The 27970-nt window shown below is 54.3% G+C and overlaps 1 protein-coding gene across 1 annotated transcript in view; it reads right to left on the minus strand.

Moving 5' to 3' along the window:
- Positions 1–435: 435 nt before the first annotated feature.
- The window catches only part of SEL1L3 (SEL1L family member 3), a gene marked incomplete at its 5' end in the record, with an annotated part of 115866 nt that continues 88331 nt past the window's right edge, over positions 436–27970 (minus strand). The window contains 7 exons of the mRNA XM_055139986.1: positions 436–1608; positions 12539–12611; positions 12706–12808; positions 14308–14435; positions 20739–20848; positions 22277–22361; positions 22485–22575. Coding sequence (XP_054995961.1) covers positions 1469–1608; positions 12539–12611; positions 12706–12808; positions 14308–14435; positions 20739–20848; positions 22277–22361; positions 22485–22575 — 730 coding nt within the window. The remainder of the gene's footprint in view (positions 1609–12538; positions 12612–12705; positions 12809–14307; positions 14436–20738; positions 20849–22276; positions 22362–22484; positions 22576–27970) is intronic.

Below are 27970 nucleotides of genomic sequence, written 5' to 3' on the forward strand. Positions count from 1 at the left end.
GAAACAAAGAAAGCCAGGGGCTGTAGGACGTCACGGGAATCCTGTGCCTTGGGCTCCTAGTGCGCTGCCCCCAACCCCCCGCTCCAACTCCTACCCTATTCTCAGGGCCCTTAGATCCACCAGTGTTAATGGCTTCCAGAAATAATCTCTCTCCTGGAGAGCACTCTTGTTTGTTTTTGTTTTGGGGCCGCACCTGGTGATGCTCAGGATTTACTCCTGGCTCTGAGCTCAGGAGTTATTCCTGGCGGGGCTCAGAGGGGACTATATGGGACGCTGGGGATGGAAGCCAGGTCAGCCTCCCCACTGTAATATGGCTCCAGCGCCCCTCCCAGAGCACACCTGCCCTCCTGGGGGACAATCACCTCCTCAGGGTCTTCTCTGATGACAGCAAGCACCCCCATGAAGCAGAAATGAAAGGACCACTCTCCCACAGCCAACGGTATAAAAATAATTTTTATTTACTACTGTAAATAAAGTAGTGCAAAGAGTAGTCTGGACCCACAATATTGCATGACTGGTGTATCTAGGACCGTAGCAGCATACAGTGTGCAGACACTCGAGCCTCCTCCTTGCTCTCACATGCGCACACACGCCCGTGCAGACTCAGGCAGGCATGAGGGGGGCGATGAGACCATGAGCTGAAAGGCTCCTGCATCTCCACCGCCGCCCGTCTGCGCCCATCAGCGCGGCTGGGTGAACTCTCAGAGACTATCCTGGAATCCTAAGCCTTTTCTACAGGATATCTTTATGGACTTCGATGGGAAAGAAAATGGGATCCCACAATGTCATTGGATGACCCAGAAGCACTACGGAGTGGAGGAACGTGTAAATCGATGTACAACGCCCCCTTCTTCCCCACACTTCCGGCTTTGACCCCGAGAGGCTGCTGAAATGCTGGGTCTTGGAGTCAACTGGAAATCCATCCTCAAACCTGGAGGAGAAGGCCAGGGGCACACATGTGTGCCCAAATGTCATGGGACTGATGGAGGGGGTCACAATTTTGCCATTCTTTACTCAAAGGAAAGAACTGGGGGGTGGGGGGGGGAGATTTTGAAAGTTCATCTCAGAGTGTCAGGACTCAAATACGCTGCCGAGCAAACTCCTCGGAACTAGCATCAGCAAAGCCCCATGCCCTTCCCCGAAAGGCACCCAAGGGGCATGGCGTTCCTAGGACTTGCTTGGGAACTTTCGGTAAACCCACTTTCTGCTCTGGGAATTCCCCAGTTCTTTGATTAAAAAACAAACAAAACACACAGATGCGCGCGTGTGCGCGCACACACACACACACACGCACGCACGCACACACACCCCCCAAAACCAAAACAACCAAAAAAGACACCAAGTGCAAAATTTGCATCCAGTCGACAAGACATGAATGGTGTTTATGGGTTCGAATGCCCTGGGCCCCGCTTTCCGACACCATCCGTGGGAGGACTCTTGCTCAGCTGGAGAGACCTGGTGTGCACGGTCAGCCGCGGGGCTCAGGGCTAGTGGGGGCCGAGGGCGGGTCCTGCACAGAGGCCTCGGCGGCTGGAGGCGCAGCGAGACTGGCCGAGGCAGCAGGAGCTTCTGATGGGGCTTGGGCTGGTGTCCGAGGGGGCATGCTGGCTGCAGAGACACAAGCGCAACAATGGTGAGCTGTGTTCAAGGACATGCGGCCACACCCGGACCCTTCACCATTGGCAGTGAGGCACCTGGCCTCGGGGCCCCGACAACTGCAGCGTGGGGCCGGTTTCCTGGCACCCGTGGGCTAGGAGGTCCTCTGCTAGAAAACGACGCAGGGGGTTCAGATGGAGCGGGCTGTGCCCTCCCCGGCCACTCCAGGGGAAACCTGGGTGACCACGAGCTTCCAGAAGCAAAACCCAGGTATGAGGGTTCAGGGAATTAGACTCCAGGCCGAGTGGTGGCAGCAGAGACGGGCCGGCCCTTCCCCGCCTGCCCCGGGGTCCTGCCTGTCACGCCCACGACCTGCGTCTGGGCGCCATGTCAGCACATCAGCGGCCTTGATCCAGAGACGCCCAAATGAATCGCAAAAGGGATTAGCTCCCCACAGGGAGCTCTCTGGATACTCCAGCCATTAACAATTTTAGAATTCCAGAAGCAACCTCTAGTCCCACATCTGGCTGTGCTCAGGCGTCACTCTCTGCCCAATCTGTCAGTGGCTGAATGGAGGGGTGCGGGGGAACGCTTCACCGTTCAGGGGGTATGAACGGCAATGGTGGGAGAGAACGCTTGTGCCACAAGCAGAGGGTGGGGATACTGGCATACAGCTGGCAGGGTCCCACTGGGACCCCCACCCCTGCAGCACAGAACAAATGTCCATAGCACACTGGCCGTCATGTCACGGTCTGTGGATGGACGCCGAGGTGTCCTGCTTCAGAGGTTTGTGGCCTCTTTGACGAAGGCCTTTGGTCCTAAGGGACCAACGTGATGACCTCTCAGCATCTGTACTGCAAACCATAATGCCCAAAAGCAGAGAGAGAGAGAATGAAAGTGCCTGCCAAAGGGGTGGGGGGTGGCAGGAGGGATACTGGGGGCATTGCTGGTGGAAGTGTACCTTGGTGCTCACACCAAGGACCTACTGTAAGGAATTGAAGAAGAGGGGCCAGAGACATTGCTCAATGATTGTGGATTCATTTTGTATGACTGAAACCCAATCAGGAAAGCTTTGTAACTGCATCTCACAGTGATTCAATTACAAATATTAAACTAGGGGCTGGAGTGATAGCACAGCGGGTAGGGTGTTTGCCTTGCACGCGGCCGACCCTGGTTCGATTCCCAGCATCCCATATGGTCCCCTGAGCAGTGCCAGGAGTAATTCCTAAGTGCAGAGCCAGGAGTAACCTCTGTGCATCTTCGGGTGTGATCCAAAAAGAAAAAAAAATTAAAATTAAAATTAAATTAAATTAAAATTAAATAAAAATATTAAGCTAAAAAGGGGGGAGGGGTTGGAGAGGTAGTACAGTGGGTATGGCACTTGCCTTGCCGGTGGCCGACCCCAGCACTGCAGTCCCAGGAGTGACCCCTAAGCACAGAGCCAAGAATAAGCCCTGAGCACAGCCTGGTGTGACCCCCCCACCCCCTTCCCCTTACCCCCACCCCTACATAAAAAGAAGGAAACGAAAATCTCTAAGCCTCGTGGAGCTGTTACAGGATTCAATGAGTTTATATCGGGTAAGGATGGGTATTTAACAAGTGCTAGCGATAACTCGTAGTGACCCAGTTTACTGTGGAAATGTGCAAAGATTTATTAGTTTCTGGCTCCAAGCTAGCAGGGCTCATGAGAGTCAGTACACTTGTTTTCAGGATGATTATAGTTCTACTCGGCCCCAGCAGCCGATGAAAGACACTTTGGGACCAGAAAGGCTGAGTCACGTGGCTCTGACCATTTACCCGTGAAACAGTTGAGATACTGAACTTCTCCGGCTTCTCCTTCCGCACTCTGAATGGAGGGGTGCAAGGATGCATGACTGAGCGTGAGCACTGTGCAGCTCTCGCTGGCTGCTCGTCAGCTGTGATCACATCAGCACACCGGGAGTCTTACAGAATTTCAGCTCCTGGGACCACTTTGAAGTATTTCTAAGAGACGTGCTCCCCCAGCAACCCTCACCTCCAGAAATGTGCCAACTTTTTTAGGTGCCAACACATGCTGATAAGACGATGTCTAGACCAACTCTCCAAGTCCCTGTGCTCACACCAAGGACCTACTGTAAGGAATTGAAGAAGAGGGGCCAGAGAGATTGCTCAATGGTTTGGGCTCCTATTGAGGGACCACTCTAAGAAATTCAAGGTAGAGGGGCTGGAGAGATAGCTCAGTGGGGTGGAGCATAGGCTCTGCATATAGGAGGCTCAAGCTTAATAAACGGTACTGCGTGATCTCCTGAGCACTGCCAGAGCTGGCTCCCAAGTTGGAGTAGTCCTTGAGTGCTACTGGGTGTGGCCAAAAAAAGAAAGAATGAATGAAGGAGAAATTTGTTTCTTTGCTTTTCCTCCCTCCCTCCCTTCCTTCCTTCTGGTTTTGGGCCACCCTGGCAATGCTCAGGGGTCATCCTGGCTCTGCACTCAGGAATCACTCCTGGAGGAGCTCTGAGGACTATATGGGGTACCAGGGGTCGAGCCCAGGTCAGCCACATGCAAGGCAACCTCCCCACCTGCTGGACTAGCTCTCCAGCCCCTGCTGCGCTTTCTTCCAGGCAAGCAAATCAGCAGGCATTTCTCTTGTCAGCCTTAGTTTCCTCATCTGAACCAAAGGGCTTAACTAAGATACTGTCCCAACTTCTCCCTCCCCCAGCCCACCCCGAGACACACACACACACACACACACACACACACACACACACACACACACACACACGGCTTCTAATATAGACTTTCCTGATTTTCTCTATGGAAGTGAATGAAGGACCAAGACAAAAGACTTTTGAGTGCAGGGGAAAAAACTGTTTAGATCACCATGGTAACAAGATAAATCAGCAATCAGTTTCCTGATTAACCCCCCAAAAAATGCCAACGTGTGAATGTCGAAAATGTGGAATTAGCATTACCATGATCCAAATCTGGAAAGAGCTCAATAAAAACGGGGGCTGTTGCTCACCCCAAGTGTGTCAGCGTGCACGTGAGCCTGACACCCCTTCCCCTTCCCACGGGGGGGATTTGCAATCCCTGGCAGCCTCCACCCCTCCCTCCCACTGCCCATCTTCACCGGAAAGTGGCCCGTTTGTCTCCGTCCACCTGAAATACGCGCTAATTTGATTATTGGACTAGAATCAAGGTAACCAGGAAAATTAATGCCGTGTTTAGAGAAAATTACAGAGCGCTGTCTGGAGCCCACAAGAAGTGATTTTTTTAGATTACGCCGTGCTGCTCGGGGACCATTTTCAATCCATTAGTGAGAATGATCAGGAGAGGGTCCTGGTGGAGGAGAGCAGCAGTTGGCAGACTGCCCCCCCCCCCCCGCCTCCATAGCCCTCTGCTCGCACAGCTCACCATGGAAGGAAGTTTCTACATTTCCCGCTCCATCCCCCCCCCCCGCCCCAACCCCAGTTTGGGGTCACATCCAGCAGTGCACAGAGGTGAGGTGACTCTGAGTTTGGTGCTTGGAGCGGGTCACTTCGGTTGGTGCTTGGGGGACCATGCCGGGTGGGTTGCAGATCATGAAAGCCAGCCCTTTGAGCAGGATCTCTTCTGCCCAGCCAGAAGAAAAATCGATGGGACTCAACTGTTCCTGTCTAGAATAAAGCCTTCTTGGAAACCTCACGGACAGCCAAAGGCTGCTCTGGCATGGAAAGAGAAGGTGAGTGGCTCTGGTGGAGATGGTGCTCGGAGCCCCAGATATTTGTGATCCGGTCCTCCCGCAGCCGGTTTGCTAGCCCACTGTGGACCATTGCAGGGAAGACATCTGCTTGCCAACCGGCCACACGGGAGCAAAAAGGAAAGACCATGAGGGGAGCACATTAGGTAAACCCCGAGACGATCAGAGGTTCCGGAAGTTGAGCTGGGCCAAGCCCTGGAAATCACTGGGTCTGAATATGGTTTACCCTACGTCCAGACGCCTCGGGACCCAGCAGGGTTCAGACAACGGCGAGACCCACGTCATGTAGATATTTATCTTTAAGGCAGCTGGAGGGGTGTGGGCCACCTCCAGCGACGCTCAGGGCTTACTCCTGGACCTGAGCTGGAGGAGCGCGTGGGGCCAGGGCTGAACAGGGCTTGGCTGCACCCGAGGCCAGGGGCTCAAGTCCCGGGCCAGCTCTCAGGACACACAGAACTAAAGAGTTACGAGCTGGGACCCGAGTCACAGTGGCACAGCAGGCACTTGCCTGCACGGGGCCGACCCGGGTTTGATCCCCAGCACTCTCTATGGTCGCCCAAGGCCTGCCAAGAGTGATCCTGAGTGCAGAGGCAGGAGTAAGCCCTGAAAACCACCAGGTGTGCCCTCCTCCAAAAAACAAACAAACGAAAAACAAACAGAAACTCAGGAGGGCAGGGCAGGTACAGACAGTTCTGTAGAATGTCTGACTTTTCTCCCACACGACGCAGTCAGGCATCAAGGAGCTCCATGCCTGGTGGCAACTTTGGGAACCAGGGACGGGCCCAAGTTCCTGAGTACACGTGATGCCCCAAGTGGGTTCTAATGGACCCAGGAAGCAACGAGCCCTCGGCGCGGGGAGAACACTGGGGCCTTGGGGTGGCCCCTTGGTCTCAGTCGAGGATCACAGAGGGGTCTCGGCTACTGCCCGCTCTGCTCCTTTCCCGAGAACGGAAAAGATGAGTTGGACGGGTGAATGATCTGAGCAGGCTGACACTGGCAGTCGCCCTGTCCCCTCTCTGGCCACTCCCTGGCTTCTCCCTGGACCCCCGGTCGACCCTTGTGACCCTACCAGTGAGGCAGGGTTAGGGACCCTTCCCCGCCTCTGCCCACCTCTTGCGGCTGGTCGGAAGGGGAAGGCGTTCGAGACACACTTGGCCTTGGGGTTTTGGAGGTTCTTGTTTTGCCTTTCTTCCTTTCTTTCTCCCTTTTCCCAAAAGCTGGAGTCCATTAAGGAGATTATGCTCGGCGGTCCCGTCAGGACAGAGAGTGCGAGGGTGCTTTGGGGAGGCAATGAGGCAAGGCGAGGAGCTGTTCCAAGCCTGGAAAAGTGGCTGGTGCCGGCCGTGGGGTGTACCAGCAGCCTGGGGGGGGGGGGCGGGGAGAGGCTCTGGCTAAGAGGACGGGCCCAGGACGCCTGGGGCTGCAAAGCCAGTGGAGCCAGCAGGCCGTGGGATCCTGCAGGACCTGGGGCCGTCTCTGCCTAGCCACCAGAGCAGGAGCAACGGAGAAAAGGAGTCAGGAGTCAAAGCAGATTCCCCTCAAGGAAAGAAAAGGCACTTGCAATATGTTTTGTTTACCTGTTTTGCTCCTCTTGCTAGATTAATTAATATTTTGTTTAAATGCACTTTTTTTTTTTAACTAAAACTCTCGGAGAGCCTGGTAAGCTACCGAGAGTATCCCGCCCGCACAACAGAGCCTGGCAAGCTCTCTGTGGCGTAGTCGATATGCCAAATACACTAACAATAATGGGTCTCATTCCCCTGACCCTGAAAGAGCCTCCAATACGACTCTGTTTGGAAGGTTGAGTAAGGAGAGGCTACTAAAATCTCAGGGTTGGGACAAATGGAGACGTTACTGGCGCCCTCTCGAGCAAATCAATGAACAGCGGATGATAGTGATACAGTGATTTTTTTTTTTAAAGTTCAATATTGGGGCTGGAGCAATAACACAGCAGGTAGGGTGCTTGCCTTGCACCTGCCTGACTCGGGTTCGATTCCCAGCATCCTATATGGTCCCCTGAACACCACTAGGGTTTATTCCTGAGTGCAGAGCCAGGGTGTGACGCAAAAAAAAAAAATGTTCAATATTTCAGAGTCGAGTCACTGCATCATGTACAGACAGTGAGTCCAGCTTCTGTTAGGACCCTCAGGCGCCCCCTGCTGCCAGCAGGCTCTAATTGCAGGCAAAATGCGCAGAAGGAGAGGATTACATGACCATCCCATTCACCTTGGCTGGGCTGTTAAGGTATACGCTGAGGCAGCTCTCGCAGTGGGCGCCTTTCCCATCGGCATGGGCTAGCAGTGTTGTATTTCTGGTTGTTGTTTTTTAAACAGAAGGGGAAGCTAAGGTACAGGTCCATGCCTGCCCACCATCACGCCATCTGAGTTTTCTGAGACCCACGCCTCTGCTGCTGGCCTCCTGGAGGTGGACAGGTCCACTTCATGTGGCGATCGTGGTGGCCGTGCTGACCACAGATCATGGTGCTTATAATAAACTCAGGAGGAAAGTGACGCCAGTCACAGCTGAGCACAAAATGGATCTACAGCTCCATGTCAAGGTTTGCCCGTAAATCATTAACGTGCAAGAACAACCCACTGGGGAAAGAAAATGAAACGTGGGAAGCGCCAGAGGCCCCTGATTTACAGCCGTCATCCTCCCACTTGGCTGCCATCCCTCCCCTCGCTCTCCTCCTCTCAGAGTCCTTCTGGTCTCACTCCCTTCCTAGGGGCAGGTCCTGGGACCCCGGGTGCCAACTCCTCAGGGTCTAGGGCGCACACAGCCACGAGAAGTTTGCCCTCTCAAGAAACAGCCCATCCCGTCTTCTCTCGAGTGTGTCCATGTCATCCCTGCCTCATTTCCTGACAATTTTTTGGTCTGTTTTTGAACCACACCTGGCAGACCTCAGGGCTTACTCCGAGCTCTGCACTCAGGGATTGCTCCTGGCAGGGGCTGAGGGACCACATGTGGTGCCAGGAGCCAAATCCGGGCTGGTCATGTGCACGGCGAGTGCCTGACCCACTCTACTATCGCTTTAGCCCATTTCCAGACAAATTTAGACTGATAGTGAGGTCTTTAAAAACAAGAAAGCTCACTGGCTACATATTTTAAGTCTCTCTCTCACACACAGACATTTTTGGGGGCCACAACTAAAGGTGCTCAGGGGACCACGTGGTGCCAGGGATGGAACCCAGGGCCCCCTTGCAAAGCACATGTTCTCTGAGATCTCCTCCAGTATGTACATATTTCAACTTTTTGCTTGTTTTTCGTTTGGGGGCCACATCCAGTGCCCAGGGTTCACTCTTGGCTCAGAGATCACGGCTGCCAGGCTCAGAAGGTGCCAAGGCTTGAACCCAGGTCAGCTGCCTGCAAGGCAAACAAACACCTACCGCTGTACTGTGGCTCCAGGCCCACCATGTTTTAACTCTCCATGAATCTAACAAGGCTGGTAGGCAGTATTGTGGGGGGCCTCTTTTGGGGTCAGACCTGGCAATGCTCAGGGTCTACTCCTGGTTCTGTGTCGGGGGTGACTCTTGGTGGTGCTCAGGGGATAGGCAATATGGAAATTCAAACCAGCGTTTGCCACACGCAAGCTAGCACCTTTGCCCCTTTGGAAGCATAATACGGAAAATTTCCTTTTGCTTCTAGACCCTAAGGACTCAGGTGTGGTCCATGAAACAGGTACTGGACATCAGCCAAGAGCAAATGGGGAGTGTTGGTCTGAGATTTTTGCCCCTTGTGTTTCAACCTGCTGAACTGAAATGCATTTAGCAAGACCCCAGGTGGGTTCGAGCACATACACTTAGGAAGTGCCGAGCTGGAATTTACAGACTGAAAAACGTTCTTCGATCATAAGTACTGTCTTTTCATTTCCCCTTTGGAGTGTTCTTTGGGATGTATTTCAGCTTTGGGGGCCGCTAGTGGCAAGGTTCCTCGCCAGTGCTCCTGGAGGAGCTCAGGGGCCCACGGGCTGCAGACGGGCCTGACCTCACTCACGCAAAGTGTGTTCTCAGCCCACAGAGCTATCTCGCCAGCCCCAGACGGTATATTTTAATGGGCAGGGCTGAGGAGGCAGTACGGCGAGTGGTCAAGGCACTTGCCTTGCACGCAGCTGACTCTGGTTTGATTCAATCCCTAGAACTCCATACAGTCTCCCTGTGGCCCTCCAGAAGTGAGCTCTGAGCACGGAACCAGGAGTAAGCATGAGCACCCCTAGGTGTGGTCCCAAGCACAAATAATAGAAAATAAAAATGGGTAGGCAGGTTCATCAGCATTCATTTCAGAGTACAAAAAAGCAAAAGTGCTGTAGAGTACTTCTGCGTGTTGGCGTGCCCAACAGTCACCACTATTTCAAGGGTGGGGATGTGGAAAAGTCTGATATTCGGCTGGCCTCATTTTTCCTAGGACTTCAGAGATTTGGGGGCCGCCCTCCGCCTCTTTGGCCTCATTTTTTTCATCGCTAAAGCGAAGGACACAGGCTGAAATGCCGGTTAAGATACTTTTCAGATGTCTCACGAGCGAGTCAAGAAGAAAGAAGCCTGGCACAGAGCAAGAAACAAATCAAAGAGTTGGACGAAAATGTGCAAGGAGCATGTGAGAAAGGCAAAGGCCTGGGGACGGAAAAATCCATTTGACGGCAGGAAGGGGGAAAAGGAGGAAGAAGCAGAAATGCGGGGAAGGTGTCTTCCGATAAAAGCTGTTCCGTCAGCCCATGAATTTTCATGGCTACCAGGTGGCATAAAATCATAATGACAATTTCCAGCTCCTCTCACGGAATCGCATTTGTAATAATCATAACAATATTTCTGCAGAGTAAAAATGACAAAGATAATTTGAAATGGAAAACAGTGACAAGATGCAAAATAAATTGTGCTCTACCTGGCAACAAATTTAGGGACAGGGCAGAATCTGCATAAGGAGAATTTATAAGCGGGCACGGACGGGGCACGAGCCTGGAGCGGTGTTTGGATGGCTCCTCGCTAACCTCCTCAGGTGAATCAGGGAGGAATGATGCGCGCGAGCTTCGCAGCTCAGCGAGTCCCAGCCGGTGCAGATGGCCGGGGGAATCGCCCCTTTCGTTTTCCATTATCTGCTACGCCAAGGACGGTGGAACTATTGCTCCGATGCCGTGTCCAGGCTGATGTATCCATTTGTGAATGTCCCTGCGGGTTTTCACAGGTGACTGGGTCTCCTGGACGCCGTCCAAGGGGGTGGAAAGTTCTCACTGGCCCTGGGGCGGGAGGGGCAGCAGGACAGACAGACGGCAGCCAGGCTTCCTTTGGCACCTCTGGCACCCATGCCAAGGCAGAGGGAAGCACACGAGCTCTCACTCGCCGAGAGGGCGCATTCTGGGGTCTTCTGCGTCCCTCCCCCTCACCTCTCCCCACCAAGGCCCTAGGCGAGGAGCGGCCATGAGAGCCACACTCACTGGTGAGAGGTTGGCACATCAGGGTGGAGGAAACCCATTCCCGAGTCACATCCATGTGGCCTGGAGGGGCCAGCGTCATCCCTGTTCCCAATGCCCAGGAAGGGGCACACTAGCCGGACTGTAGACTCCCGGGGAGATGGTAGGGAAGACAGGGTGGACAGACTTTTCAAGAGCCAGGAATACACTTTAGCACCAGGCCTGCAAGCCCAAGGTGGGCTTCTTACCCCCCTCATCCTCATCCCACCTGACCCCCGGCCCAGGGTCCGCCTTCAAGACAAAGAACTCTGCCTTGGATTATTGTTGATTAAAGAACTGTCTTTTCTTTTTCTTTTTGGGTCACACCTGATGATGCTCAGGGTTCCTCCTGCCTCTGCACTTAGGAATCACTCCTGGAGGTGCCTTAGGGGCCATTTGGGATGCCAGGGAAAGAACCTGGGTCAGCCGCGGGCAAGGCAAATGCCATACCTGCTGTACTATCACTCCAGCCCTGAGTTGTATTTTCTTTCTGGCCACGTGAAGCAGTGCTCAGGGATCACTCCTGGCAGTGCCTGGGGAATCCTATGTAGTGCTGGGGCTCAAGCTTAGGTAGGCTCTGTTCAGGGGTTACTTTTTTATTTTTGCCTTTTTTGGGTCATACCTGGTGGTACTCAGGGCTACTCCTGGCTCTGTACTTAGGAATTACTCCTGGCAGTGCTTTGGGGACCATATAGGATGCCAGGGATTGAACCCGGGTTGGCCTCCAGCAAGGCAAATGCCCTACCTGCTGTGCTATTGCCCCGGCCCCTCAGGTAGGCTGCGTAAAAGGGAAAAAAAAGATCGTCCTTAACCCCTGGACGATCTCGCCAGCCCTGTTATTATTTCGTTTGGGGTTTGGGGCCCGCACCCAGAAGTGCTGGGGCCGGAGTGTCACGTGGTTCCGGGGCAGGAACACAGGCACCACCATGCAAACCACATGCTCATCTGAGCTCTGTCCCCCCCCACTCACCATGACACACCTTGATCCGTCCAGAGGGTTATTTCTACGCCCACACAGGATTCCCAGAATCAAGGGCGGGAAGTCCGCACGGAAGGAGTGTCAGAGCTCACCCCTTTCCTTCAAAACATCCCTGATCATTTTTTGTTTGGATTTTGTTTTAGTTGCGGAGCCACACCCAGCTGTGCTCAGGGATCAGTCCTGGAGGTTCTTGGGGGATCCGTGGGACGCCGGGGACTGAACCTGGGTCAGCAGCGTGGACGGCAAGCGTCCCTCCCGCGGGGCTGTCTCCCTGGCCCACCTCCCGGCCTACGTTTAAAAGCAGACAATAATCGCTGGAAATGGTCACACTGGACAGGAACTGAGGGTTAAAAGTAGTCAAGGAATATACACAACAGCCTTTCAGTGTCTGTATTGCAAACCACAATGCCCAAAAGGCGAGAGAGGGGGCGATATGGGGGGTGGGGGGGAGGGGCCTGGGGACACTGGTGCTGGGAAGTGACACTGGCGGAGGGATGCTGCTGGAACACTGTATGCCTGAAACCTAATCAGGAGCAGCTTCGTCGGGGTCTATCTCACAGTGATTTAATGAAAAATTTAAAAAGAAATAAAAGATTAAAAAAAAAAAGAAAAAATGCAGAACATTGATGTTGTGGCCTTAGGCATTGGCAGGACGTTAGGCTCTGGCCCAGCCTTTGCCGGAGGCCAGCACCCCACTGCCCAGTCTGCCCAGCCGGGCAATGACTGGACCCTGACGAATGGGGACAGGAGTGGGGAGGGCCCTTCTTCCCCGAGGGGGATCCCCGCCCCGCTCCCGAGAACTCCTCACCTGAGACGGACTGGAAGTACTGCACGATCCAGGCGATCAAGACGGACAGCAGGAAGGTCCCCAGGAAGTAGATCTGCGAAGGTGAGGGGGACACGGTGGCATCAGAGGGCGCCCACGGCCAGACGGCGGGCGGGCGGGCGGGTGGGCAGGGCCGGGAGGACACGTACCAGGGCCGAGTGCAGGACGGCGCCCCAGAGATGCCGGAGGTGCAGGTAGAGCCAGGCCAGCGAGCAGGGACTGAAGGACTCTTCGGGGCTGTGGTTCCAGCACCTGCGGGCGGAAAGCACGGGCTGCCTGACCCCGGGCAGCGGGCCTGGACCGGACGGGCTGCTCAGGACGCGAGTGGCAAGGAAACAGGGCTGGTTGGGTCACATCTACGTGTTCTCTCTCTCTGTCTCTCTGTCTCTCTGTCTCTGGCTTTTTTTTTTTTTGGCTTTCTGGGTCACACCTGGCAATGCACAGGGGTTCACTCCTGGCTCATGCACTCAGGAATTACTCCTGGCGGTGCTCAGGGAACTATATGGAATGCTGGGAATTGAACCTGGGTCGGCCGCGTGCAAGGCAAACACTCTATCCGCCGTGTTATTGCTCCAGCCCCTCTCTCTGGCTTTTTTCGGAGACATACCCGGCGATGCTCAGGGGTTCCTCCTGGCACTGCACTCGGAAATCACTCCTGGCAGTGCTCGGGGACCATGTGGGAGGCTGGAGATAGAACCTGGGCTGGCCCCATGCCAGGCCAACGCCCTCCCTGGTATTATCACTCCGGCCCATGTGCATGTGTGTGCTGTGGTGTTTGGGCATCAGACCCAGGAGTCCTGCCAGTAAGGCCTGTGCCCCCACGCATGAAGCCGGGTCAGAGGGGCTGGAAGCGGCCAGTGAGTCTGGGAGTCTGGCAGGAATCTCAACCACTCCAGACCAGCAGGTTCAGGAGCCCCCTGAAAAACGACGGGGGCAGAGGGGGTGCACGGAACAACACTGTCTTGGGTCAGTGCAACTACCACTGGCCACCGCCTCCCTACCCCTCAGAAAGGCAGTGGCCAGCGTCCAGCAGGGCCTTATGTCCTCCTGGGAACACCTGTCCTCAGTGCCTGACCCGAAAGAAAAGTGGGTCCAGCTTTCTCTCTCTCTCTCTCTCTCTCTCTCTCTCTCTCTCTCTCTCTCTCTCTCTCTCTCTCTCTCTCTCTCTCCCTCCCTCCCTCCCTCTCTCAATCCCTCCCTCCCTCCCTCTCTCAATCCCTCCCTCCCTCCCTCCATCTCTCTCTCTCTCTCTCCCTCTCTCTCTCTCTCTCTCTCTCTCCCTCCCTCTCCCTCTCCCTCTTCCCCTTCTTTTTTTTTTTTTTTTTTTTTTTTTTGCTTTTTGGGTCACACCCAGTGATGCTCAGGGGTTACTCCTGGCTCTGCACTAAGGAATTACTCCTGGGATCAAACCCAGGTTGGCCACATACAAGGCCAACGCCCTCCCCACTGTACTATTGCTCTGGGCCCTCTCCCCACTCTTTCTATGTGTGTGTGCCTGTACATTTTTAATTTTGTTGTGGACTGTTATTTGCAACACTTAATGGTGAATATTCTAGAACTATTTCTCTTACAGCTCTAGGGATCTCACTCCAGGCCTCCAGCTCCGAGGCCAGGGCTTCTCCAGCCAGCCAGTGTTTCTCCATTTGGAGATTGGTCCTGAGTCCTTGGGGCACTGGCCAGCATGGTCAGCTAAGAGGAAGGCTCATGGGACCTGAGAAGCAGACCCCAAGCCCCCCGGCGCCAGAACTCACCTTTCGTACAGCTCCTGGAGGACAGAGAAGTTACTCGAGTAGACACTTGGGTCAATCTCCAGGAATTCCAGAATGTGATGGGGGATGGTAGCACCTTCCTCAATGAGCAGGGCCAGGTTGAAAAAGCCCTGCGAGAAGCCACAGACCCGAGGTCATCAAGCCCCGTCCTCACCCCGAGGCGCTTCTGTCAGAGGGCACCCCTGGAAGGCCTCTAGATAGTCCCTCCCCTCCATCTCTCTCTCTCCCTCTCTCCCTCCGCCCCTCTCTCCTTCCCCCCTTGCTCCTTCCCTCCCTCCCTCCTTCCCTCCCTCCCTCCCTCCCTCCCTCCCTCCCTCCCTTTCTTTCTTCCTCCCTCTCCCTTCTCTCTCCCTCTTTTCTTCTTTCTCTCTCCCTCTCCCTCCCTCCTACTCCCTCCCTAGAGCCAGATGGTTTGTCACATCACTGATGAATCACTTCCCCAAACGCCTGCATTGGAGACATTCGCCTGCAGGAGAAGGCTCCCCGCGCTCCACCTGCTCGTCACCCAGCCAGCCGGGGGCTCCGTCCCTCCCGCTCCCTCTCCCAGGACACAGCCGGTGGGAAAACACGTCCTTGCGGCGCCCAAAGCCAGGATGTTCCGCTGGGCCTCAGCACTGCCCGGCACCTACGTGCCCTGCCCTGGGTCTCCCCTCTGACAGCGGGAACCTGGTGTCCCTGCAGCCAGGGCTGCCCCGGTGACCACTGCGGCCAGGGAGAGTCGCTGACCGGCCCGACTGCCCTGGGGTCAGCATCAGATTCTCACGGCCCCGCTAACAGGCAGCCCTGCCTCGTCTCCATACCCTTTGCTCTGACCCTCAGGGCAGCAGGGTGCCTTCCAGCCAGGCGGAGCCAAACGAGACCTGCCCAAGGGCCCAGGGGCCTTGTGAGGATGGAGGTGGCGCGGCCTGCAGGGGGGCACTGTGGTGGCCAGGCCGGCAATGGACAGAGAAACGGCGCTTTACCATGGAGGCTCAACAAATGAGACGGGGCTGCCCCGCCTGGAGCCCGCGGGCACGTGTGACGCCCTAGAGCCCCCTTGGCCCTGCCTTTCAGTGGCAGCTGACAATAAGCTACGTGGAAATTTCTTATTTTAGGAGTGATAGCACAGTGGTAGGGCATTTGCCTTGCACGCGGCTGACCCGGGTTTGATTCCTCCGCCCCTCTCAGAGAGCTCAGCAAGCTTCCAAGAATATCTCGCCCACATGGCAGAGCCTGGCAAGCTCCCCGTGGCGTATTCGATATGCCAAAAACAGTAACAACAAGTCTCACAGTGGAGACGTTACTGGTGCCCACTCGAGCAAATGAGCAACGGGATGACAGTGATAGTGACAGTGAATTTTAACTTTTGCCTTTGGGTGGGGACCACACCCAGCAGCGCTCAGGGTCTGGCAGGTGGTGCCAGGGATGGAACCTGGTCGTCAAGTGCAAGGCAAGAGCCCTCCCCTCCCCTACTGCTCTGGCTCCTAAGTGAAAATTTGAACCCACCAGATCTCAAGGCCTCTCTCCACCACTCTGTAGAGTAAACATGACAAAAGTCGCAGCTCTGAGCACTCTCTGAGTGCCTGGTCTGTGTGAGCCGTTGCTGTGTTGCCTGTGTCTTCACTAGTATATAATTCTCAGGATAAAACACAGGATAAGAGTTCTTACGCGCTCCGTTTTATAGAAGTGCAAATTGAGACACAGAGAGTTTAAGCAACTTGTTCAAGGTCACACAGCTGGGAAGAGTCAGAGCAGGGATTCGAACACAAGCAGATGGGGTTCAGAGTCTCAAACCTTCATCATCGTGCTGCTAAAATAGCCGTCAGGCAGATTCAAGTATTTAGGGTCTTGGATTCGATCCCAAGTAGCAAATAAAGAAAGGAAAAACCTGATAAAAAGTGGTAGGTTCTTTAAGAGATATACAAACACACACACACACACAAAAGCAGACACTTCTTCCATTCTGTGAAAGGGAGAACTCGTGAAACAGGACATATTAGAAGAAAAAGGGATTTATAAAATGTTAGCGCCTCTGATAATGGAAAAATAACAGTATTAAAATAAATGGGAACAGAGTTGGGAGTATTTGCATTCAGCATAATAACTTAAAGGCTCATTATCTTCTGGGCAAATGTACAAAGAGCTCATTCTGAATTAAATTTTTAAAAAGTACCAAATTCAAATAGATAACGCGAGCAGACACTAAGAATAGAGAAATACGCAAAAGAAAACTTTAAGAGTCAATTATCAAAGACAAGTATGTCAAAGTGCCCATTCTCACTAATAATCAAGCCCGTGCAATATGAAACAATAAGAATCAAATTACAATTATTCAATTAGCAAAAGCTTAGTCACAAAAACATCCAGTGCTTGCAAGATTTCAGTTACTCCTGGCACAGTGTCCTGCTCGGTGATGCATTAATCAGAAAGCCCATCCGGAGAGCAAATAGGCAATATACCATTTTTCTTACTTTTTATTTTTTGCTTTTTGGGTCACACCCGGTGATGCACAAGGGTTGCTCCTGGCTCTGCACTCAGGAATTACTCTTGGCAGTGCTTGGGGGACCCTATGGGATGCTGGGAATCGAACCCAGGTCAGCCTCGTGCAAGGCAACTGCCCTACTCCTATTGTCCAGCCCCAGCAATATACTATTATTGTGTATCTACGCAGCCATTTAAGGCTGTTTGACTCAGACTGTCCTTCAGATGACAACATGATTCACACAGAAAGAAAAAAAAAGGAAATATGAAAATATCTGAAAATATGAAAAATATGATACCAGCTGTAATTACAGCACAAAGAGATTCAGCTCCTGATCCTCCTTGGGAGACTGAAAATCCATGAAGACAAGAGCACTGGCCTGGGAGCTTATTTCTCACCCTGTCTAAGTGTCTAAGACATGACAGGGTCGCATAAAAATGTCCCAAATCAATGACTACATGTGCGAGCAAAAGAATCAATGCCTGCCAGTGAGATGCATGAGAACCCATCAACTCCATAGGCTAAGGTCAGTGACCAGGAGGCCCGACTGTAGACTGTGGAGAAATGCACCCTTTCCCACACGATGCGAGAGCAGGCAGCTTGGGAAACATTCGCTCCAGCTACCATTACCAAGATACATTTCCGTGGGCCAGCCCTGGGAGGAAATGTGAGCACATGAGGTGCCGAGTCCCTGCCACGGAATTGTGGGTACAGTCTTCAGACTTGGTGGTTGTTGGTGTTGTTGTTTTGGTTTATGTTGGTTTGTTTTTTTGTCTTTTCTTTTGGGGTCACACCCAGTGATGCTCAGGGGTTACTCCTGGCTCTGCACTCAGGAATTACTCCTGAGTGGAACCATATGGAATCCCCAAAAATGAACTCGGGTCGGCTACATGCAAGGCAACGCCCTACCCACTGTGCTATTGCTTTGGCTCCAGATTTTTTTTTTCCCTATTCATATTCTCCTTAGGGCTGGAGGAATAGTACCAGGCTGGCTGACCCTGTCTGACCCTGGGTGCCACTCACTCACAGTCCCTGAGCACTGCACTGAGTGATCCCTGAGCACCTGAGCACAGATCCAGGAGTAAGCCACAGACGGCTGGGGGCCCCCAAACCACACCCACTCTAAATCAAACCAAATTTAAATTTAAAAGTCTCCTTTGGCCCAATTTTGTTTTTTTTCTTCCAGGTGACCCAAAGAGGTGCAAGGGGGACTCTGAAGTGCCAGTAATTGATCCCGGCTCCTTTGTTTTTATAACATTGATATTCAACAAAAACTAACATCAAAACTGAATATCTATCTTTATATGAATATATATATACATACTTCATATATATACACATATTCATATATGAATACATATATCCAATTAGTTTGGGGTGACAATAGATACCATAGTGTGACTCTACAGCAAACCTTTTTAGTTCCAGCTCCTGAGATGCTCCTGAGAAACAGCAAGGGGCTAGGTCACACGCACGGAGTGAACCCAGAGCTGGGTTCAGCAGCTGAGAGCAAACAAGGCCCGGGATGCCCAGAGTCCCCGAGGGAGGAAGGTGCTGCTACTGTCCCTCTTGACAGATTGAGGAAAAACACTCTCCGTGATGTAGGGGGCTGCTGTGTGGATGCAGCTATGAGTGGGGAGAGACGGGGTGTCTCTCTGGTCAGTCAGTGAGGAAAGCGCTGCTTTGCACACAACTGACCCTGGCTCAACCCCTAGCACTGGTGTTAGGTCTCCCGAGCAACCCCAGGAGTGATCCCTGAGCACAGAGCCAGGAGTCAGCCTTGAGCACAGCTGGGCGTGGCCCCCAAAACCGAAACCAAGAAGAAGCACCTGATGTACTCCGGGGCAAGAGAGGGCGTTACAGGTCAGAGTGAGTCTCCAGCTTCTGCTCCACAGACCCCCTACACAGGCCCCCCTTGCAGAGTCACACTGGGAATTTTTTGCCTGGGGGTGTGTGAGCAGGAATTCCCAGCTCAAAAATACCCCCTTCCCCCAGCCTCACTGAAGGGTTCCCGAGGGGAAGGAGGGACGTGAAGGACCCCGGGAGCCAGGCGGGGCACAGTAGTCACTGCCGTGGGCAACTACCACCCACAGCTACTAGTGGCGGAACGAGGAGGAGAAACGACACATGAGACATTTGGGGCCAGAGCGAGAGCACAGCGGGGAGGGCGTTTGCCTTGCACATGGTTGACCCGGGTTCGATTCCCAGCATCCCATATGGTCCCCTGAGCACCGCCAGGGGTAATTCCTGAGTGCAGAGCCAGGAGTAACCCCTGTGCATTGCCGGGTGTGACCCAAAAAGAAAAAAAAAAGAAATAAGACGTTAGCTTCATAACACAGGCTCACCAGGACCTCGCAGGTGAGACAAAGGGAAGCCTTCACTGACAGGGAGAAACTCAGTCGGTGAGGTTCAGCCTCCCCAGCAGCAGGACAGGGACAGCTGTCCTGACGCCTCGCTGCCGTGCTCGCATCCCCAAGGCATGCTGGGTGCGCCCACACGGCACCGTCTATGAGACATCAGAATTCCCCAGCACACCGCGAGTGGTGTTGCTTCCACCACCTCCACTCCCCAGCCACCGCCACGGCCGCAAAGCATAGGACACTTAATACCCATTTCCCATAATTTTCTCACCATATTTGATAAGCTTCAAATATGGTGTGAACCATGGGAATACCTGTAAGGGCGATTGAAGGCCGCCCTAAAAGCCTCCGCCCCTCTCCGAGAGCCCGGCAAGCTACCGAGAGTATCTCGCCCGCACGGCAGAGCCTGGCAAGCTCCCCGTGGCATATTCGATATGCCAAAAACAGGAACAACGAGTCTCATATGGAGACGTTACTGGTGCCCGCTCGAGCAAATCGATGAGCAATGGGATGACAGTGACAGTGTTATTGCTTTGTTTTTCATTCACACCCAGCATGCCTGAGCCCTACTCCCCGCTCTGGGCTTGGAATTGGGATGGGACCCCGGGTGGAACTGGGGACCACGCCCTGGCCCCCTGCAGCCAGACAGCGGAGCTGTTTCTCCAGCCCAGTAAGTTCTTAAAAATATAATAAATAACTGAGAGCACAGTCCCGTCAGGGAAGGGTGATGCCACCGCACCAGAGGCAGACACTTGCCATCTGGAACACACATCTAAGTTCCTGAGGGAGTCTGAAGGAACCTGCTGGAAAGACCCTGAGGCTTGGGGTCAGGTGACCTGGCTAGAGTGACTCAGTAATTTCTGGGACGCCTTGTCTTGGTGTCCATCACTATCACCTGGATGCAATAATCACCACCCACTGCCCCAGGAGTGCTCTTAGGGTCCTGGGGATGGAGAGAGTCGGGGAGGGAGGGAGAAATGGAGGGAGAGAGGAAGAGGGAGGGAGGAAGGGAGGGAGAAACAGAGAGAGAGGGAGGAAGGGAAAGAGGGAGAGAGAGGAAGAGGGAGAAGAAGGGAGAGAGAGAGAGAGAAACAGGGAAGGAGGGAGAGATAGGGAGAGGGAGGGAGAGAAAGAGAGAAAGAGGGACAGAGAGGGAGAGTGGGAGAGAGGGAGGGAGAGACAGAGAGGGAGATAGAAAGAGGGAAAGAGAGTTAGAGGGAGGGAGGGAGAGAGAATAAGAGGGAGGGAGGGAGAGAGAGTAAGAGGGAGGGAGGGAGGAAGAGAAGAAACAGAGGGAGAGTGAGAAAAAGAGAGAGGGAGGGAGAGAGGGAGAAAGAGAGAGGGAGGAAGAGACAGAGAAGGAGGGAAAGACAGAAAGAAGGAGAGAGGAAGAGGGTGGGAGAGAGAGGGACAGAGGGAGGGAGGGGGAGGGAGAAGAGGGAGAGGAAGGGAGGGGGAGGGAGGAGCCCGGGAGGAGCCCAGCAGGAGCCCAGCAGAGGTCTCTGGGCTGGTGCCAAGGGATGACTTGGGCTCTGTGAGCTGGAGGGACCAGAGTGACGGTGGGGCTCACCCCACTGGTCTTCGGGGCTTACCTGGGAGTCTCCGTCCAGGGCGGCTTGCGCATACATCTGCACGGCCAGCTCAAGGTCCTGGGGCTGGCTGGGGCGGCCGTAGTAGTGCAGGTCCCCCATTTTCAGGTAGGCTGTGGGAGCGAAGCGGCGGGTTGGTGTGGAGGCTGCGGGAGTGGCCCACTTTCCCACGGGCCCAGGACGTCGCGCCCCCTCCTCACACGGCCGGGCGCGGGCGGGGTCGTGCAGGGCACCCGCCGTCCCTCTTGCTCTGCCGGGAGGCCTCCTGACAGCCTGTCTGAGAGCGAGGGCGCCGCTGCGGGCACCTCTGCGGACCGCCTGGGCCCACACCTGCAGTCCCGCAGCCTGGCGCTGACGGGGGCGTCTTGACTGCCCGAGTGCCCGTCTCTGCGGGGAGTGTCCCAGCCCCGGGAACGACGAGGGTCTCCCGCCAGACCACCCCCTTCGTCTGGGGGGAAAGACGGTGGTCCCAGGAGGAGGGGGAGAGCACAGTGTGCTCGCCTGGCGTGGGGGCGGCCCCAGCGTGGTCCCCGGCACCGCACAGGGTTGCCCCTGCGGGGTCTGACCCCTGAAGCAGAGCCAAGAGAAGCCCTGCCGAGCGCGGCCAGGGGTGGCCCCGAAGCCAGAAGATATGAGTAAATAAACAAAAACTAGAGCAGGGGACGGTGCGGGGAGAAGGGCGAGGGGTGGGCCAGGCTCACGAACACGGTGGGGCGCGAGGCAGCCTGGAATCTACGGAGGACTGGAAGCCGCTGGCAAACCAGCACAACTTCCACCGGAAAAACAGAAAACAGAAAAGGGGCCTGAGAGGTAGTCCAGGTGTGAGGGGCTTGCCTGGGCTGCAGCCAACCACTGTGGGGTCCCCTTCACTGAGTGCTCCCCCGAGCACCACCAAGGGCGACTCCCCAAACCCACCACCAGGAGCACAAAGCCAGGAGTGGCCCCTGGAGTACCAATGGACCTGGTGGTGTTCAGCGACCCCAACACACCCGGGGCGGGGGGGGGCGTGGGATTGGAGTCAAGGAGAGGGGTGGGTGGGAGAGGGGATGCTGACACTGGGACAGTGGCCCGGGCTTTGGAGGGGCTGGAGGGCGTGCTGGGAGGACAGTGGGCGTCCCGGCGTCCTGTCCACAGCGGGGAACTGCATGCTGGGAAATGCAGCGGGCAGGGCCAACAGCCCCGGCTGGCCCTTAAGCTCTGAACCCCACCACGCCACCTCCCGGGGGCGGGGTCGGGGGCGGGGGAAGCCCAGGGCCCAGGACGCTGGGGAGTGTACTTCCACGGGTACACCAAAGGCCAGGCAAGGAAGGCAGGCTGGGGACAGCTTCCTGGTGCTCTCTGCTGAGTGCTCGGGGGCACTGAAGAAACACTGAGTCCCAGAGCACCCCCAGAGTGGAGCTGCAGGAATCGCGGGGCGCAGGGAGCCAGATGCTCGGAGCAGGGGCCTTTCACGCCCGTCCTCGGAGCCGGGAGACCTCCCGCTCCGCTCAGAGCTGCCCCTCGCCCGTGACTAACGCGTCGCACCCTCAGCCCGTACATACCAAACGAAGGCGCGTCGATCTGGAAGACAGAGAAATTATAGTATCTCCAAACACAATTAACACCCAAGAATCTCTCGCTCAGGTCCTAAAACGGGAGTTGGGGAGGGGAGGGGTGGGAGGGGAGAAAAAAGTCAACTCGTGGATATTTCAGCCCCGCGACCCCGATGTATCCGCCTCCCGCTGGTGTTCGGGGGGCGCGTGTACTCACCGGCCTCTCCTCGCAGATGTGAGCTAAATTCGTCTGCGACACTTCAATCCCAGTTTCTGCTGCTAAAACATAATACAGCAGCGCTTCATGCCTAAAAATAGACAATTAATAATAAATTTCATTTAGTGGCTCTTACTAATATTCACAGAGAGCTTTATATTCGAACAGAAGAGGGCACAAAATAAGCAGTTTTTTTTAAAACTGCAACATCATGAGTTTGTTATTATTTTTTTTTTCTTAAATAAGTACTGTTGTTAAAAATACTGCCTGTGCTGACTTATTTTCTATCTTTAAGGCTGAACTAACTCACAGAGAGCCGGGGGAGCTGGTTGATGCAACAGCTACCTCTACTGGCCAAGGCCGTGCACACCGGGCCCGGGCTGCCGTCGACTTATTCATTAGCCTTCCTGGGCCAGAACCATGCCCCGACCCAGACAGCAGCGTCAGGAAGGCAGTTCCTGAGCCGTCACATCCTGTTTGGGGACAGGTCTCTCTGGGGCTCATCAACTGGTGAACTGTGGCGCATCAAGCTTTCGTGGCGCCCCAGGAGTCTGGCGAAGGCCTGGCAAGGGCGCGGACCTCCACAGCCAAGGACACGTGGGAAACGTCTCTATTACACTCGGCCTGAGATTTGAGCAGCCTCTCCTTACTCATCTTTCCCAACGATTGGAGGCTCTTTCAGGGTTAAGGGAATGAGACCTATCGTTATTGTTTTGGGCATATTGAATATATATGTGCTATATATATTAGCACACAGGCCTCAACCTTTAACAACATGTTAGTGACCTCTTACAGAAGGGCTTAATAGCTCCAGGGTGAAATACAACTTTCCTCTAAGGAAACTTTTTTGGATCATTTTTAGCTGATTATTCATAACAAGTAATACAAAATAAATTATTTAGCTCCTGCTTTGGGGGCAGGCTTTGATGGTTGGAATGGAAAAAATTCTAAATATGGTGGTAGGAAGGTGTAATGGTGATGGGATTGGTGTTGGAAGGTTGAATGTAGTAAATTGTTGTGAACACCTTTATAAAAATAAAATAAAATTTAAAAACAACAAGCACAACACCAAGAACAAAGGGCCGCGCGCAGTGGCGGCCGTGCACGCAGGAGGGCTGGCCCAGCACTGCCCGGTCCCCGTCACCACTGAGCCGCAGCAGCACCGAGTGTGGCCCCCAAACACACACAGAACAACTAGGAACGCTGCAGAGACAAACGCAAAGCTGAGTCCACACGTGTGCCTGTACAGCCGCACAGAAGCGCACAATCACGACAACGCAACCTATCTACCAAACTGCCAGCAGCTCCTCTCGGCGACGGGAAGTGACTCTGCCCTTCTCGGCTTTTTAACTGACCTGAGTTCCTTCATCTTGTTTGTATTTCCCAGCTGACAAATTAATTTGGCCCATGAATGGGTGTTCTAAAGCTTTCCCTCCCTCAAAAAAAACCCCATATTTTTATGTGCTTGACAAGAATAATGTTCTTTATTCTGCTCCCCACTAAGAACTGTCTGAGGGTGGAGGTGGGGGGGGCTTCGGGGGATCGGGCGAGTGGGCCCCGAGGCTGCTTCACCTTGTCCTTCTGCCCTGCCTAGCAAACCACTCTTTGCAGGAGAGGCGACCAGGAGGTCAGATGAGGCCAGACAGACCTTCCCCCAGACACACCGCAGGCCTCGGGTCACACGCTGCTGAGCAAGCAGATTCCTTCTGCAGGGACACCCACAGCCGTGACTCAGGCTGAAGGGAGCCGAGGCTGGCTGAGCGTATCTCCCAGGGAAGGCCGGGACGAGCTCGTGACCACAGCAGCAACAACACAAAGAGGCCTTGATACTTCCTCCCTTCTTCATGGGTGAGGTGGTACACTGGGTAGGCGCTTGCTTTGCACACAGCTGACCTGGGTTCAATCCTCAGCATCCCTGAGCACTACCAGGAGTGGTCCTGGAGCCCAGAACCAGGGGTAAGCCCTGAGTATCATGAGGTGTGGTCCATAAACAAACAAACAAAAAACTCAAAAACAGGAAGGAAAGGAAGGAAGGAAGGAAGGAAGGAAGGAAGGAAGGAAGGAAGGAAGGAAGGAAGGAAGGAAGGGAGGGAGGGAGGGAGGGAGGGAGGGAGGGAGGGAGGGAGGGAGGGAGGGAGGAAGGAAGGAAGGGAGGGAGGAAGGAAGGGAGGGAGGAAGGAAGGGAGGAAGGAAGGGAGGAAGGAAGGGAGGGAGGAAGGGAGGAAGGAAGGGAGGGAGGAAGGGAGGAAGGGAGGGAGGGAGGGAAGGAGGGAGGAAGGACGTGATTGCAGACCCCTTAGAGTGGATTTCAGGTGAGAGAGAGCCCCAGCCTCCTTCTGCCATAAGATTCCCACCTCAAATCGGCATTGAAATTCCGGAAGCAAAGGATTCTCTGGAGACAGTTGTGCCTGTTTCCCCCAGGGAGGGATGAGGGAAGGAGCGGGTATAGACTGGTCTGCTCAAGGTCAAGTACAGAGCCAGCCCCTCTGGGCCGCCCAGGGGGAGAGCAGGCGGCTGGTGCCATTGCCAAGAGTGCCGGAGAGTTGTCCTTGGGTGGCAACTGGGCTCTGTGGTAGGGAGCTGCCCTGCCCACAGCTCTGGGGTCCGCTCCCTACACCCTCAAACAAAGGAAATCAAACAGGGAGATTTTCTTGGAGATTTTCTTCGAAGACATGGGAGATAGCTATTCAGATTTGAAAGCTAAGGGGCTTGAGACTGGAGTTCCTCTCAGAGTCTCTGGGTCTCTCATCAGCTTCCTAAAGGCAGTATTTTTTTTTTAACTTTTTGGGCCACACCCAGCGATGCTCAGAGGTTACTCCTACCTCTGCACTCAGGAATTACTCCTGGCGGTGCTCGGGGGACCACATGGGATGTCGGGGATCGAACCCAGGTCAGCCACATGCAAGGCAAACGCCCTACCTGCTGTACTATTGCTCCAGTCACAAGGCAGTATTTTATCTCTAGTATCTATCTGGTGGCAGAGGAGGGAAGGGAGGGACACGTGTCATAGAAAAATGTGCCCTGGGGGATTCTATGGCGTTCTCCGTGTTTCATCGGAGAAGCCTGAGTTCATCAACAAGAGCAGCTGAGAAACACCATGTTAGCCTGGACAGAACGGCCGCTCTGGCTTCCCTCTCACAGAAACAGACACGGGCATGCCCTGCCACCGCATCCAAGACGTTCTCTACGCAGAGACGGGTTAGCTCGCAGCCCAGGCGTGCCACCTTCAGAGCCCTCCGACACAACCTCTGTAGAAACCTTTGCATCCCCGCTAGCTGCTTCTGAACCACAGACACTGCCTATGAGCATTAATCACAGATCTTTCCAGACGCAAGTTCCCAGAACAAACAGGCCGTCGGAATGGGAGTGGAGGGAGGGGGGACACAGGCAGAGAAAAGACAAGCTGTGCCTGGTCCTTCTTCCACAAATGTCCTCGGGGTTCGGGAAGCCATGAAAGCATCTGGCCGTATTTACAATGAACTGCAGTGGACCTGTTCGTCGGACAGTCCCTGTGATGGAGATGGGCACAGCGGGGGCGGCGGGGGCGGCGGTGCTGGGGGCTGCTGGGGTGCAGACAGGGCAGAGGGAGAACCAATTTAGGAACACATCTGCTAGTCGCCCACTCTGGGCTGGGCACAATTTCTGAAACGTTTAGGGATACATATTAATGACGAGTCCTCGGCTGCCTCCGTGAACCCGAGCAGCAACCAGACACGTCTACGCTCCTTTCTCTGTCCGCTCCCCCTTCTGCAGACGCCGGGAGCAGCTCAGAAGGATGTGGGGGAACAATCCTGGGGTCTCCATGGAATCCTGAAGCCCAAGTTCTGCCCCAGAGCAGGGCATTTCACCCAAAGGGAACTTTGCCTCCCAGCTTTCCTGGAGCCCAGCCTAGCCTGATCCCGAAGTTAAATACTTGGGGTGTATTTAGGACAAAGACCAACAAAGCGCAATGTTCACAGATCAAGCCGGAGAGGGGGGCGGGGAGGAGAGAAACACCAGCAGGAGGCTGCCTTCTCCCAGGCCCACCTCTTTGGGTGTCCAAAGACAGCCCCAGGCGTGACAGAATTCTCCTCTGGGTGACGCCTGAACAGCAAAAGAGCCGTGTTCTCAATCACGCGCTCCTTAAAGCCATCCCATCTAAATCCTGGAACGGAGCAGAAAAGCACCAGCTCATCAAACTGACACATGTAATTTGAAAATAACGTCCAGAATAAATTCCCTCACAGAAAATGGAAAAAAAGGGGTGGACTCGGGACATTGATGGATGATTTAGTTCTACTACAGCAAAATTGATAGTACCCTAAAAAAGGCCTCTGGGTGGGTGGGGAGCCCAGCATGTGTATCTGTCCCCACTTAGGCCCTGGGGAGGGCGGGAGGGCCGGAGGGCTGGGAGCTGCAGGCGCTCTGGCTTCCTTGGTCCCACTTAGATACTGATTCCAGCTGATACAAAACGGTCTTACGTGCAGATTAACAAGGATCGTGAGCTGCCAACATCCAAGAACTGTCACCTGGGGCCAGAGAGACGGTACGGTGAGGAGGGAGCTTGCCTTGCATGTGGCCCACCCGGGTTCAATCCCTGCCATCTCATATTATCCCCCGAGCTTAGGAATTAGCGCCAGGAGTAATTCCCGAGTGCAGAGCCAGGACCATTACCATAACTCTGACCATTGCCAGCTATGGCTCCAAAACCAAACCAAAACAAAACAAAAACACCCCGCCACAGGGGCTGGAGCCATAGCACAGCGGGTAGGGCATTTGCCTTGCACGCGGCCGACCCAGGTTTGGTTCCCAGCATCCCATATGGTCCCCTGAGCACCGCCAGGGGTAATTCCTGAGTGCAGAGCCAGGAGTAACCCCTGTGCATCGGCGGGTGTGACCCAAAAAGAAAAATAAAAAACCGCCACATACCAACGTATTTAGCACTGGCATGAAACTGGCAAGGTTAGGGAGGGGCAGGTGACGTCATTTGGAAAACAAACAGCATAACCTTTACCAAAAAAATTGGGGGGGGGTGCTGTCACACCCAATGGTGCTCAGAGCTGACTCCTAACTTTGTGATCAGGGAATCTCTTCTGGCAGGCTCAGGGGCAATTTGGGGTGCCGGGGATCGGACCCGGGTCAGCTGCCTACAAGGAAAATGCTCTACTATTGCCCTACTGGCTCTACAAAAGGCAAAATCTTGTCAAGGCAAATATGTGATCCCATGAGACCTGTTGATTCAAAGAGGCTTTCCTCTGGTTCCTTCTACAAGACCCCTGTGTATCAGAACACACGCAACGGGAAGGCATGTGCCAGCTGTATGCCTAAAGTCTTTCCTTCATGGGCTTCTCTCTGCTCCATTTCAAACAAACAACATTCCTGGTTCAATCCCTGGCACCCCACCTGACCCACAGGGCTGTCAGGAGTGATCCCTGAGCACAGAGACAGGAGTAAGCCCAGAGCACCACTGGGGGTGGTCCCCAAACAAAACAAAAATACGAAACAAT

The sequence above is a fragment of the Sorex araneus genome, chromosome 5 (assembly GCF_027595985.1).
Source record: "Sorex araneus isolate mSorAra2 chromosome 5, mSorAra2.pri, whole genome shotgun sequence".
Classification (NCBI taxonomy): Eukaryota; Metazoa; Chordata; class Mammalia; order Eulipotyphla; family Soricidae; genus Sorex; species Sorex araneus.